Source organism: Bos mutus, chromosome 12 (assembly GCF_027580195.1).
Source record: "Bos mutus isolate GX-2022 chromosome 12, NWIPB_WYAK_1.1, whole genome shotgun sequence".
Taxonomy (NCBI): Eukaryota; Metazoa; Chordata; class Mammalia; order Artiodactyla; family Bovidae; genus Bos; species Bos mutus.
This window is the reverse complement of record NC_091628.1, coordinates 28,616,050-28,630,621: the sequence shown is the minus strand read 5'-3', so window position 1 is coordinate 28,630,621 and position 14,572 is coordinate 28,616,050. Positions and strand designations below refer to the sequence as shown.

At 41.5% G+C, this 14,572-nt stretch overlaps 2 protein-coding genes across 2 annotated transcripts in view; one reads left to right on the top strand and one right to left on the bottom strand.

The window, feature by feature from the left end:
• The window catches only part of FRY (FRY microtubule binding protein), a 248,280-nt gene that overhangs the window by 230,812 nt on the left and 2,896 nt on the right, over nt 1-14,572 (top strand). Inside the window, 5 exon segments of the mRNA XM_070380441.1 lie at nt 2,985-3,134; nt 4,276-4,374; nt 5,776-5,859; nt 12,378-12,395; nt 14,428-14,538. Of these exon segments, the coding sequence (XP_070236542.1) occupies nt 2,985-3,134; nt 4,276-4,374; nt 5,776-5,859; nt 12,378-12,395; nt 14,428-14,538 (462 nt within the window).
• The window catches only part of ZAR1L (zygote arrest 1 like), an 86,465-nt gene continuing 80,255 nt past the window's right edge, over nt 8,363-14,572 (bottom strand). The window contains exons 5-6 of the transcript XR_011466306.1: nt 9,717-9,833; nt 8,363-8,851 (exon numbers count right to left, since the gene is read on the bottom strand). The gene's annotated coding sequence lies outside the window, so the exon portion shown is untranslated. The remainder of the gene's footprint in view (nt 8,852-9,716; nt 9,834-14,572) is intronic.

Here is a 14,572-nt window from a genome sequence, read left to right as displayed (position 1 = left end):
GAACGTGATCCTCGCTGGCCCCTCCGGCTTTCACTGGCGTCATCAGGCACAGGCAGGCAGCCAGGCCTTCGGGACCACAGGTGGCGTCTTCAGCCAAGCCCATCCTCCAGCTCCTTTCCACTTCGACCTCTGGTGTACCTCTTTCTTCTTCGTGGTTTTTCCTTATCTTTTATCCCCACTCACCATGAATTCCTTCAACCTGCCGGCCTGTGACACTTTTTGAGAGGTTGATTCTCTTGAGGACATCATGAGATAAGGCATGGTAATGTGTGCTGGATGGAGGAATGGGGCCCTCTGATCACCTTCAGGAAGAACCATGGCAAAAGGGAGAGATAGGAAAATAAGGAATTATGTGAAAAGTGGAAAAAATGGGATCATCTGCTTTAAATAATTGCAAATTCAGGAAGCCATAATTTAGTTAATATAAAAGTAAAATCGGTTTTTGAGCCTGGAGGCCCTTCCATTCTTAGAGGATTGTATACCAATAGTACTAATAGCTAGTGTCTCCATATTCTCTGTTATTTGTGTGGCCCACTCACAAGTTTTCCAGTTTACTTTTCATGAGACCTGTCTGGGATGAACTGGGGGCTGGAGGGACTGTTAGCCTTAAAACAGGAAACAGTGGGCTGCTGAAAGATAAGAATCCAGAAACACCCTAACATTAAGCCAGACTGAAATTTAAAAACAAACTATCCCAAAGCTACCATTTGAGGTAAATTTGTAAAGATTCAGGAACAATGTAATTTATTATATTGTTCTAAAGTCTGTGTTTAAGTAATGGTTAATCGTGTTTATTTATGTTTGGCTGTTGTGATCCTGTCTTACTAGTTACTAGACTGCACGCTCAACTTTATAGTCCTGAGCAGGACTCTTCCTTCTGCCGAGAACCATCACCTCCTGTTTTCCCTCAGCTGTGCTCCCAATACATACAGATCCCTGATGGGGTGGCACTTCCATGAATGAGGCCTTCCTTTAGCTCTTTCTCCCCTTGCACTCCTGACCTGGGATCCCAGGCATCTGCCACACTGTTGGAATTACCTGTTTAGGTGTCTGTCTCCTGCAGGGGAGGGCAGGTAACGGTGTCTTGCTTTGATTCCAGTGGCTGGCACAGTGGCTCACACACAATAGGCGCTCAGTAAATGCAGCAGGAAAAAAACTTTTTTAATGTACATCTCAAAAGTATAGTTTCCACGTAATGCCAGTACAGCAACAGGTTGTCATGTGAGCTGGTACATGGGGCTGGGTACTGGGAGGAACACTAGAGTTTGGATTTTTTTTTTATCAGTTGACTGGATCAATTCCTAAGACATTTATCTGCAATAATAATACAAATTGTGTTTCTCCTATTTTTTTTAATATTACATTTTTCTTTAAGAACTTTCTCAGCTACCATCAGATGCTCTGTGATTGAGAGCAAAGTCGCTGTTCCAGTATGCTGGCAATGAAGCACATTTCAGACACACAGTCTACGGTTCTTTCATCACACCCTCACTGGGGCTGTTTACTTAGTTTCCCGATATTCCCCTGTGGTCTGGACACCACGTTGCCCTGTATTTGGTGGATTCTGGACGGAGTAGAGAGGAGGTTAACTGCAAAAATACTTTGCTTTTAAAAATAAGGAAATGGTTTCTAATGGTCCAGCAGGGATGGCTTTCCAAGCGTCTCCGTCACTCTACTTCCTTCCTGTGCTCCTGGGTTAGAATATTGTCATTTGTGTGCACAATGTCACCAAATCACATGCTGCTTTTATATGGAAGTCATAGGTGGCGCTAAAGTTCCCAGCCTCTCAGTCCAATAAAATGTAAACCCAGGTCTGACCATATTCTTGGGTGAGAGAGAAGAACCCAACTTCCTGGAGGACCTGGCTCCTCCTCACTCTGCCAGTCATCTGTTAATAGCTCTGTAATACACGGCATTTCCTGCTCCTCTCAGCTGCAGCATTCTGTCAAGTATTTTAAATTGCACATAAAACGAACACTACCATAAGACATAATGTTATGCGTTATAACAAGACTCTCAGATATATTAAATAAAAATAATATGCAGCACGGTTGGCATTTTTTTCTAGTATAACTGATAAGGAACCAAGAGCCTGCTGCTGTTTGGGGGACCTGCTAAGTACCCCATAGCAGGGCAGAGAGGATTTCTTGTGGATTAGATTCTCCAACTCAAAAGGTATGAAATCTCTTTGGGAAAAGCGAATGCCTAGATCTGGAATTATTATTTGGTTAAATATTTTGTTCTTTTTGTTAAAAGATATTTTGAGTTGGAAGTTGGGGCTAAAAATGTTCTCATTTTGTCACTGACACAGGCCCCATGAGTCAGATTCTTCCTAATTACGGTTTTTCTTCAGGCAGTATAGGAGGAATAGTAACGTTTACAAAGCATTATCACTTATGAAAGGGATGTGAACTTAGAACCCTTACTCCATCACTTACTGTTTGCATGATCTCGAGTCCTCTGACCTCTCTTAACCTCAGGTTCTTTACCTGGTTGTGAGCACTGATGAGGTGACAATGTGCAAAGCTCTCAGGGAGACAGGTCCCACACAGAATATACTCTTTCTTTCTTCAGAGACTTTGTGGCTCCATTTTAGTCCTCCTGTCTCTGGGAGCTGTGATCTGGGAATGATAGAAAGGAGTCGTATCTCATGACCTTTTTCCTCTCACCCATACTGAAGTAATCTCAGAACTTACTCATCTGACAAACACACTAGGCAAAAGATTCTGGCTGGCACTGGCCATCAGCAAAAAAGCAAAGCAGCACTTATTTAAAAGATACATGGGCATCCACACATTGGGAAATGACATTTTAGGAAGAAACTGTCCACACTCACTCTGTTCCTATCTCACACACACACACAGGCCTGCCACTACATGCAGGACCTGTGCTGATTTGATATTTTCCTAAGAATTAAAGAAGTTTTTTTCTAGTGCCTAAGTTAAAACATGGCCTTTACAAATAGTAATTATGTTGCCTTTCAGAATATTCAGAAGAGGTTCTGCTTCCTAACCTGTGACGCAGCCAGTTACCTTGGCGATAACCTCCGGGGCATTGGATCCAAGTTTGTCAGCTCTTCCCAGATGCTTACCTCCTGCTCCGAGTGCCCCACACTCTTCGTGGACGCCGAGACCGTGAGTATCCCAAGCCTACTCCCATGGTCAACGGCCTGCCCAGCGGAGAGTGTGGAACTTCAGGGAAGCACGTGTGTAATTACAGTTTGTTGGAAAGATACTTCCGGTGTTTGTGAGCAGCGCTGTGTGGTGATGGGAGCCCCAGAGGCCTGGGTCTGCACAGGAATGGCTGTGCGTGGCCAGCCAAGGCTGTCACTGCAGGAGATCAGGGAGAGACCCCCCTCCCCAGCCCTGTGCTCCCTCTGTGTCCATGGTGCTTCTCTCTGATGACCCTAAAGGCTGTGAACATGGTGAGCTAACCTCTCAGAGCAGCCCTAGCCAGTCCCCATGATGCCAGGTCAGCCAGCCAGATGGATCCCCAGAGGCACCATGTCATCACTTTCTCTTCTTTTAAGAGACCACCTGCCCTCTTGCTGGATTCGTCCAGCCCCACTGCAGATGATAAATTTGAAGGATAATTAAAGTAGTCGCTGGCTGACTGCTGAATCGTGACTATATAAACACAATGCTAACCTTCCAAGACCGGCGAGCTCTCTGTAGGGGAGAGGGGCACCTCTTTCCAACCCCCATGCATATCACAGAACCGTCTCATCTGCTCAGGACTTACTGGGGTTTAGAGACAGTGAGGATGTGCTTCACTTCTGAAAGTCTCTGAAGAGTCATTCTTTCCAAGAACTTGATTAGTGGTTGGCTGTCTTGCAGCAAAGAATACGATATGAGAAATCTTTCCATCTTAAATGATTTAAAATGCAAATTAAATACAAAGACCTAGTTGGAGGTCTGTCTTCACATTTCCCGGAGTACTACTGGATGAAGACACTGGAGTCCATGCATAAAATGGATGCCGATTCTTAATGCAGGCTTCTGTAGAATGCTTGTTAAGATCTGTCTGTCTAAACTGATATGGGGGAAATGGGTATCTTCACAGGAAATTTAAATTAGCAAGTCATATTCAAGTGCAATTGCTTCTGAGAGTGGAGCAAAATTACAGACTGTACGGGTTATTAAAACAGATGTCACCCCCGACACACTCTATATTACATCTAAATATACTTCTCTTTTCTCTCTGTGTGGCCATGCCTTTGTCAAGGTGTCTCTCTGGAAGTTATTTTAATACAAATTATTTTCCTGTCTTTATTAGCTCCTTTCTTGTGGACTTCTGGACAAGCTCAAGTTCAGTGTTTTAGAACTGCAAGAATATTTGGATACCTACAACAACAGGAAAGAGGCCACTCTCTCAGTAAGCGTCTGTGTCTCTGTGCATATAAGTTTCATTAACACCAAATGAACCCAACCACCATGAGCTCTTGGGAGGCGATGTGAATAACACAAGAGAGGCCCTTTTGGGAGAAGACAGACGTATCCAGTCTTCCAACTTAATGGTGGTAGAACTATCAATAGTATGGGTTATATAAAAATGATACCTACAAAAGAGAAATTTTTTCAGCTTTCAATTTTAGCCCTATAATTTTTCTAACCAAGAAATTGGGGAAAGTGGGTATCTGTTTAATGTATCACTTTATCAACATTATAACCTCTCTTTTCTCAGAAATTGATTAATAAAACTGTTAATTGCGTCCTTCCAGTGTTCGCCTCACCCAAAACTGGTTGAGATGGATCTCATCTCTCTCCTCCACCACTCTCAGTAGCTGTCTCTCCCCATCACCGTGGTTTCTCTTGGCCTCAGCTCCTGCTCTTTTCTTCCTCCTTCCTTCAAAGATGTAAACTGTAAAATGTTACAGACAGAAGTGATTCAGAAACCATCCATGTAGACCTCCTGATTTCCAACAAATATTTGTGTGTAATTTCCAGGGAGCACTTCCCATCGTAGACCAGACACTATAAAAAGATCGTGGATTTTGAAGTCAGATGGAATTTGAACTCAAACTGCAGTTCAGTTTCTTAAGGGTTAGTAACCCTGGATAAGTTACTTAACCTCTTGTCATCTCAGATTCATCATCTATAAGACAGTGATATGCTATAATAGTCACAGCAGCTGTCATTTTCCTGAGTCCTTTTTATATATCCAATAACCTGGTAAGAGTTATCTCTCTCAAATCATGTAATGCTTGCAACTACCCTGGGAGTTGCTATTATTCTTCTCATTAGCTGGGAGGTTGAAAAGTAGTTATTTAAACCCAGGTCTGTGGGATTCAAAGGTTCATGCTGTTAACTCCAACTCAATATTGCCTTTGAAATAGAAAGAGTGTATGTAAACTGCCCTGCACAAGTACCTCATACACAGAAGACATTCATTCTTAAGTTTTTGTTTCTTGTTACATTTCCATGACTGTCAAAGAGAGAGTTCTAACATTCTACTGCAGCAATTCCCTTTGTCTTCTATTTCTGTGGCTCTTTCACTCACTGTTTTCCAGCTTCTCGGGCATCAGTTAATAAAAGTAATCCTTTAATTCTGGTTGGTGAACAAGCCAGTCTTTTGATGTCAAGTGTGAGTTTCAGCTCTTCGGGGCTTGCTGTGTTCTACCCAAAGGTTCCTTTCACATCTATACTAGTTACTATACTAGATAGTTAAGCTGGCAGAATCTTTAAATAGCTGGGCTATTATTGTAAGGTCTTTCTTACAGTAAACACATTCTTAAGCCACCACTGAATTCACCCGTGTCTCTCTCTCTGACAACAGTGGCTCGCAAACTGTAAGGCGACATTTGCAGGAGGCTCGAGAGATGGAGTGATTACCTGTCAACCCGGGGACTCAGAGGAGAAGGTAATGAACACCTGTTAGAGTTCATCTTTTCTGTGCTCTGACTTTGTGTGTTGGTTTTGATATACCCAAGAAGCGTGGAACTTGGGAAGAGGGAGGAAGCATCATCCCATACATTCCCACGAGACCTGTACAGTAAGCAAGAATGACATGAGCCAAGCATGATGGTGTGTTGATGGGATTGGTGGGGGAGGGTCTTCTTTTTGGAAAAGCAGAAGTATAAAAATAACCTTTCTGCTGGACACTAACTATACTAACCATTTTCCTAATAAAACTGTTCTTCGTTCAGAATATAAAACCAATGTCATAGGGCAATTATCTTTCAATTAAAAATTTTAAAAAGAGGGAAAAAAATCATTAATTCTTCACTGAACCACTTCTTTCAGTGAAGAAAGTCTCTGTTGACCTTTCAGCAGTCACTCAGATTTTTCTTCTCATTTAGAACTGCTTTAAGTATACACCTCAGTCCAGCTGGCTTATAAATGTGTGCCGCCTTGTAAAAGAAACTCGGCAGAAAAGCGTGAAGTCACTCATTCTGTAGTTACTGCTGAGTGGTCCCCATGGTGGGTACAACAGTGAATTCTGCCTGGGTAGAGCTTCTGATCTATTCAGGGAGATGGACGTTAACAGTCATATGTGTGTAAACTGTGACAAGTGCCATTAAGGAAAGGTGGGAACAGTGAGCTATGAAAGGATATAGCAGAAAACCTGGCCTAATGAGAGGGCGGTTCCAGGAAGGCTTCTCCACAGAGGTGCCATTCAGGCAGAGATCTCAGCTCTGAGCTGGAGTGTGCCAGGGGTTGCAGGGTGGAAGGCAGGGGCTCGGTGAGCCTGTGAAGGCCCCAAAGTGGCAGGGAAAATGACCCTTTGTGAAGACTGAAGGGATCCTGTGTGGCAAGGCAGGTAGGAAGTGACCAGGAGAAAAGTTGCAGAAGCCAGACCATGCAGGGCTTGGGTGCTTATCCTGACATCAATGGGAACCAATTAAAAGTTGTTAACAGGAGGGTGTGATTAGACTGGGGCTCTCCCACACTCCTGTGAAAATAGACCTAGTGAGCAAGCGAGGATTTGGGAAGACAGGTTAGGAGGCTACTTACTAGTCAAGGCAGAGATGTCCACTTGTAATTACACTATCACATCGAGAAAAGCATGTCAGAGTGTGGGGCCTTCAAAGGATGAGAAATCACCTTCAAGGTGGGCCTTGTGCAGAAATGATGGTGTTGCTCCATTTCAATATTGATCTTATATCCAGAGTTGGTGGGAGATTATTTTTCTAATTGGAGCTACCATTTGGCTTCCATTCCAAAGAAAAACCGAACAAATGTTTGACCTCAGAGCACTGCTTATCCTCCAGTGATTTACTCCAGCTCTCTTTTTTAAGTCAGATTCTCTGTCTTCTGGAATAGTTTGATGGTGCCCATTATTCTGAGCACTCTTTGCATGACGACAGATGGAAGCAGGGATTAGGAAGTAAGCTTTCACTTGAAGAATCTATGTCTGGGGAAAATAAAATTATATCTGGATATAAATTGCAAAGTCAACATGACAGAAATTACTCCACGTGTATATTCTATTTCAGACAAGCGTGGACTTTGTGGAAGGATTAGTGCTTACCTTACTAAACCTAGCAAACTCTTGAGCAGTTAGAGATGTCAGCTGGCCAGAGATGATGACCACGTACAGACAGGCATGTGAAGTCTCCAGACCCCAAGGCTTGCCCCATAATGGCAGTAGCCGATTTCTAGTCATTCTTAACAGGTGACATAAGTGAGAAATTACTGTGGAATTTGTGGAAGAGAATATAATTGTTTTCTAGATGTTGAATATTTTCTGACTTTTTGTCTATTCTCAGTATAAAGTTGTGACATCAAATTAATGAGGAGAGTTTACACTTAGGTAGCCTATAAGCTATAACCAATTCACAGACATGTTTTATTCAGCTTGTACAAGTTAATTGATTCAACATTTTGAACTTGTGTGAACACATCTGAACTTGTGTGAACACATTTGAACAAGTGTGAACTTGAAATTGTTCACACATACCCTCAAAACAGCATTTATGGCATCTCTTAAAATAAAAAAAATTAAAAGCTAGCAACACCAGGCCTGCCTTCCTAAAGTGGCAGCAGTGGCAGCAGCAGTGGCAGCCACCTTGAGCTGGGTGGCTCTCCACCATCCTTGTGCAGTGAGTTCCTGACCCTGCAGGTGAGAGCCAACCATCACGATGTTGTTTTCTTTATGACAGGAACATGTGCCTCTGTACCTAGGCCCCAAAATGGGGAAGTGAACGCCAAGTAGAAAGAGTTGTGCCTTTTGAGAAAAACGCCAGTGTTCCTCTTTGCTGCTGTGAGAACCATCTCTGTGTACTAAGACGCAAGGGCCCCCGTGCTGGGCTCCCTCCTGGAAGGAGCCTTGGAGGAGGATTCCCAGTGCGTGTACAAAACAGAACAAACCATGCTCCTGAAAAAAGTGCTTCTAATATGTGAGAAGGATTTTGGAACAGAAGTTGTTTTTTTTTTTTTTTTTTTTAAGGCAGGCATGATTAGTTAATACTTTAGGCTATTGGGTGACTACAATACCAGTTCTAGAATGAGGCACAGCGCACAGTTAATAAGATGTAAAACAAGGTGGGCGTGTGAGTCCCAGACATGGCTTTACCAGTGTTTTCTCCACCTGTGCACATCCTGAAGACAGACACATCTCTACATGACTTAAAAGCCAGCACTGACCTCTCCATTGCCCGTGGAATTCATTGTGGAGTGGCTTCTGGGGAGCTGAAGTTCATAGAAATGTAGGTGAGGGTAAAGCGTTGCAGCTCTGGGCTCTCCAGGCCACAACCTCAAGCCTTCAGTGAATTAGCACAGCTCACCTCCTGGTTCTGCAGAGCTGGCCCTGGGAAAGCTGCAGAGGTCATCGCTTCATCTGCTGTAAGTGATTTTAGCTGATGGACATGGAATTTCACAGCCATTTCTGAGCACTACTTGAACACTCGACCCTATGGACTCAAGTACAATAATTTACATTTAGCCCCACTACATTTTATTACATTCAAATCATCATAGAATCTTCTTGGACACTAACCCTCTTGGTTGTGTGTTTCCTATCCCTGCCTAATCCATGAATGGGAGAAGCCTGCAACCTCTGTTCTACAGATTGAACAACAAGCTAAATGTTGAACAAGACAAAATGTTTCTCCAGCTAAACTGTAACCCATTAAACTTCAGATAGTCAGTCGTTCTCTATAAGGAATCTCTTTTCTAGACTGACTAAGGAAATGCCTCCTGAAGTGGAAGTTTTCTTGAAAAGTAAATACTTCAAGCTGTGCAATCTATATTAGAGGCTTAAACGTATTTATCTTTCAAAATTTTGGAAGATATTCATGACAAATGTCCAAAAGAACTACTCAATAAATGTAATACAACAGTCATCAATGTGCCAGAGCCAAGTGATGTTAGCAACAGTGAGAACGTATTGTTTCTACCTGCTCAGGAGGTCACAAGCATCTATATAACAGAGTGGGCTTCCCAGGTGGTGCTAGTGGTAAAGAACCTGCCTGTCAATGCTGGAGACATAAAAGACACAGGTTCGACCCCTGGCATGGGAAGATCCCCTGGAGGAAGGCATGGCAACCAACTCCAGTACACCTGCCTGGAGAATCCCATGGATAGAGGAGCCTAGGGGCTCCTAGGGTCACAGAGTCAGACACAACTGAAGCAACACATGCAACACAAAAGTAGGAAAGCTTCAACACTTGGCTAGATTTTCTAAATTCTATCAAGTTTAGTTTAAACCAGTGACTTTCAGAGATTAAACATGGTGAAAACCATAGCTAATATATTAACAGTAATACTGTGACTTACCTTCTGACATGTCAAAAATTTCTAAGGGGGGGACATTCCTTGTGGTTCAGTGGTTAAGACTCCACACTTGCAATGCAGGGAGGGGCAGGTTTGATCCCTGGTCAGGGAACTAAGATCCTGCATGCCAAAAAAAAAGAAAAATTCTTAGATTTTTCACCTAACTAGCTGTCATAAGCAAAGCACTCCTTTCAGAGCAGAGTACAGACAAACAAGAATGGCTGTGCTACCGCTGATGTCTAGGCTTTAAAGCTACCTTGTCTACGGTGGGTTCTTAATATCTTGACTTAATTTTTCTTCTCATTTTGAGAAAACATACCTCTAAATCCAGTTCAATAAATCACGCTGTATCAGGTGTATAGGAACAGGGCTTAAAGAAAATGTTTGTGACCAAATAAAACAGTGACATTTCCACATTTTCAAAAGAATCTTGAATCACCAAAAACAAATACATCTGTAAAGATTTCTCAAGGGATTATTTTTACAACCTGGATACCAGAAAATATTAGCACAGGGCGGGGAAAAAGCTTAACATTTTCCTTGAAAGGCATTTTTCACTATCTTTTTGAAACTCTAAATGCAAACTTGGTCCCAGCCTGAGGCCAAGGAAAGGATTTTTGAGATAGTAAATATCAATGCAGCTTAGACTAGCCTACCTAAAAAGGAGTGTGTAAGAAGGACTCGGAGAACTGGTGTTCATCAAGTTGGCCAGCTCCCAAGAAACACAATTTTGTGCCCTGAGTGCCAGGTGGGAGGAATTTGTTGACAATGAAATTCCTTAGCACGAGGCTGGAGTCAGAAAGTCTCGTTGGCCTTCATTAAACAGAGAAGATTTTCCTTTAGCTGATCTGACGACCTTCTGGGATTACAACCTTGTTTTGGAAACCAGTAAAAAGACAGCAGTTTCTTCACATAAGACCCTGTAATTGCTCAGTACTTGCTTCTTTCCATGCTTCTGGAAAGTAAATTCCATGGGAGAAGCAGTTACATGCTAAGGTGCTTACTAACATTTCAATCAAATTTGATGTTTTCTAAAAAGTCCTCACAGTGGAGACTCTGTACGTGTAGATTTAAGACTAGCCTTGTAATCCTTTCTTATGTGACTCTGTCTTTCAGTCGTATGTAAGGTTTGGTTATAAAAATGTCTAGCATAATCGTTATAAAGTTTTCTTGAAAATAGTAAATAACTTGGGTTGTATAATCTTTATCACAGGCTTAAAGCTTTAAAAGCTATTTACAGCCAGGGTCAAAAAAACTACTCAATAAACTTGATACAGCAGTCATCAATGTGCCAGACCCACACGGTATTACTAGCAAGTGAGACAAGAAGAGACCCTGAGAAGGCAGGGGGTGAGGGAGTTGGTACTGATGATGCTTTATGTTTGAAGATACTAATAATTTGATAGTTTTATTAATAATAATTTGCTGGCTTTATTTTTTGTATACTGTACCTTATGTTAAGTACAACATATTAAACTGATGATAATTTAGGTTTTTTTGGGAAAGAGTTTTAAAGTAAGTGGTTTTTGTTATCGGTGATTAGAAATAGAAGATCCTTAAATATTTTGAAAATCCAGAACCAGATGTATTGACCCATAGTTAGAAATGGCCAAGTGGATTTTTTTTTTTAATATTCAGTCAGGTTGTGGTAATCTCTTACCACATACAGAAACCTTCCCTAACAAGTCTATGATTACAATATGGTGACACCAAAAATATGACAGCTGTAGCTGAACATGGCCCAAGTACAAATTTATATTCTTCTAGACTAATGGTTGGTTCTAGAAGACTTTTAGAAATTCACTAATGGGGGAAAAATTATAAAAAATAAAATGCAAGGTTACTTGTTATAGCTCACACTTGTTTGGGAGGATAAAGACAACATTCAATCCTTTGAAGTAATATATAGCTCTCCTGTCAGAGGGCTTCCCTTGTGGCTCAGTTGGTAAAGAATTGGCCTCCAATGCGGGAGACCTGGGTTCAATCCCTGGGTTGGGAAGATCCCCTGGAGAAGGGAAAAGCTACCCACTCCAGTATTCTAGCCTGGAGAATTCCATGGACTATAAGGTCCATGGGGTCGCAAAGAGTCGGACAGAACTGAGTGACTTTCACTCACTCCTGTCAGATATTCTCAATGTGGAAAGCAATAGGACTAAAGAAAATGCCACTTAGATTGTTAATTATATGCTAATTAGATAGTCATAGTTCAGCAGATACGGAGCCAAGCACATAAGAGACTCTGCCTTAACTAACATTTAGCAATGACTGTTTGGGGCGGGTAGTTCTTCCAAATTAATCCAATGGCATCTTCACAGTTTTACTACATTTACATGTTATTCACATTTAAACACTAAAATCTTCAAGCAATACAAGTTTTCACTTACGGCCTCCAAGATCAACAAAGCAACTAATCAAGAGAATCTAAAGGATCGCAAATTATGTTTTCCAATGACACGTTTCCCATTAGAGCTTGTCTTAAACTGGACTGCTGTGCATGTTGAATGGGTACAACATTTGCAAGCATTTATCACGGTGGGGCGAGCGATGCTAATACTGCTGGACGGCTCTGCTCTTGAAGAGGGCCGTGCTCTCTGCTGCATGCAGTACACTGACCCTGTACTCTCTTTCCTTTCCTTTGTTTCCTGTGCCATGCTTGCTGTGTAGCAAATGGAATCTCTTGCAGTAAGTTAACTTTCTTTCATACTTTGTCCATTTAGGCATGGACCCATAACAAATCTTATTTTTACTGTGACTATTATATCTTTTAGCATGTTTTTCCCTTTTTTGTTTCATTTTCTTTTACTTGGTAGACTAAGACATGTAGTTTTTATTAGATTCCAGGCTGCTTTCCTCCCAAAATAGAAACCTATGTTGCTATGAACTCCCATGCGCTAGGTGGGGTATTTCTAGTAATAACTACCATTATTGAACACTTAGAAAAGTCAGGGTTTTCATAGCTGGGTTTCACCCTAACTTGTGAAAGGTAACATTCTGTTTTTAGATGATACTTTTTTATCTGAAAGTTGTCTTTAATACCTGATTTTGACAGGTTTCCACAAACAAAAGTTTAAATGATCATAAAATGTGTTACTAAAACAACCAAAGACCTAATTTGCATTAACGAGTGAGTATAGCTACTTCTTTAAACTTAGGCTTGTTATAAGCACTGAGAGATCACATAAATTTAAGTAGAATTTCCCCCTACCCTAAGGGCCAGGGAGAAAGGAGAAAGAAAAACTCTATCCAGCATGGTCTTAGCACGAACTAGAGTCATTTTTAAAAATTAGGATCAAACGTATGTTAATAATACCATTAATGGAATATTCTTCCTAAAAACCTAAATTTAAATTCTTGTCATTTCTCTCCTTAAAGTGATCTGGGGAAAAAAATTTTACGTCACCTCAGCAGTCACCTAAGCACCTCAGCAGCTCTCAATTCTGCATTCTTTTTAGTCATATTAAGCTTCCCTGGTGGCTTAGATGATAAAGAATCCACCTGCAAGGCGGGAGACCTGGATCAGTGCCTGGGTTGGGAAGATCCCCTGGAGGAGGGCATGGCACCCTACTCCGGTATTCTTGCCTGGAGAATCCCTACAGACAGAGGAGCCTGGTGGGCTATAGTCCATGGGGTCACAAAGAGTTGGACGTGACTGAGCAACTTCCACACACACACCAAGAGTAAAAGAAAGGCCCTGTTTATCCTTACTTAACCACATTTGAATGGTGAAGTGTTGGTTTAAGCCACATATTTAACCCACTTTCACTGATGACTGCTGAGCCATGCAGTTCTATCTGGTGAAGGCTGTCCTTTTTCCTCTGGCAGAATCCCATCCTCTACTTAGCAGCTAACCCTTTCCTGGGATAAACAGGCAAAGTTTAGAGGCCATTAAGCAGATACAGCTCAAACAGTAGTCATGATCATCGGTGTTGGAATTACTCATGGTTTATCCTTACTTTACAGTACATGTATGCTATATAATGAAAACATTTTCAATTCCAGAGGTGTCTATAGGGCTTAAGGCCCATTTTGTAGGAATAGTTTTTAAAAATTCTTTCCACAGAAAGTTTTGCATGCTTTTCATCATTTCTCCTTTTTGTAAGCACTTTGGGCCCTTTTTATATCTAATTCAACATGTATCTGTTGAGCACTGAGTAGAAACATTGTCGGTAAAACTGGCACAGAACCTTAGACAATCACATGACTTTTCCGGTGTTTACAAACTTTAAGATCCGTGCCTGCACCGTAAGTGGCAGCCAAAATCGTCACGAGGAATAATCTCTCGAGTGTCTCCTGAATTGATAAATTTTGACACCTAGAACCACTTAATGTCGTGCCTTTCAAATATACTTTTAATAAAAAGAAAATGTTTTAAAAGACATATAGCTTATAAAAATTAACACAACCACAGCTGTAATTTGTAGATATTAAATCTAATGGACAAATATAATGGAAATTTGGCAGTTCACCAAGTCCCTTTATAGCTACTAATTCTATTTAGTAATCTTACAGGATTTGTTTTATTCTATATTATACTGTGAATTTCTCACTGATATTCATTGATTGGATTTTATTGTTCTGTGTTATTTAGAATGGTAACAGCTAGTTACGCTTCCTTGTTTTAAAAAGAAAAAATGTTCGTCTCCACTAAGATTTCACTTACTATGTAAGAATGATCCTTAGTAACTATTTCTTCCTACACAAATTCTCTCTTTAGCAACTGGAACTGTGTCAGAGGTTGTATAAGCTACACTTCCAGCTGCTGCTGCTTTTTCAGTCCTACTGTAAGCTCATCGGCCAGGTGCACGAAGTCAGCTCCACGCCAGAGGTGAGCACCCCACCCCCAGCCCCAGGTCCTGCCA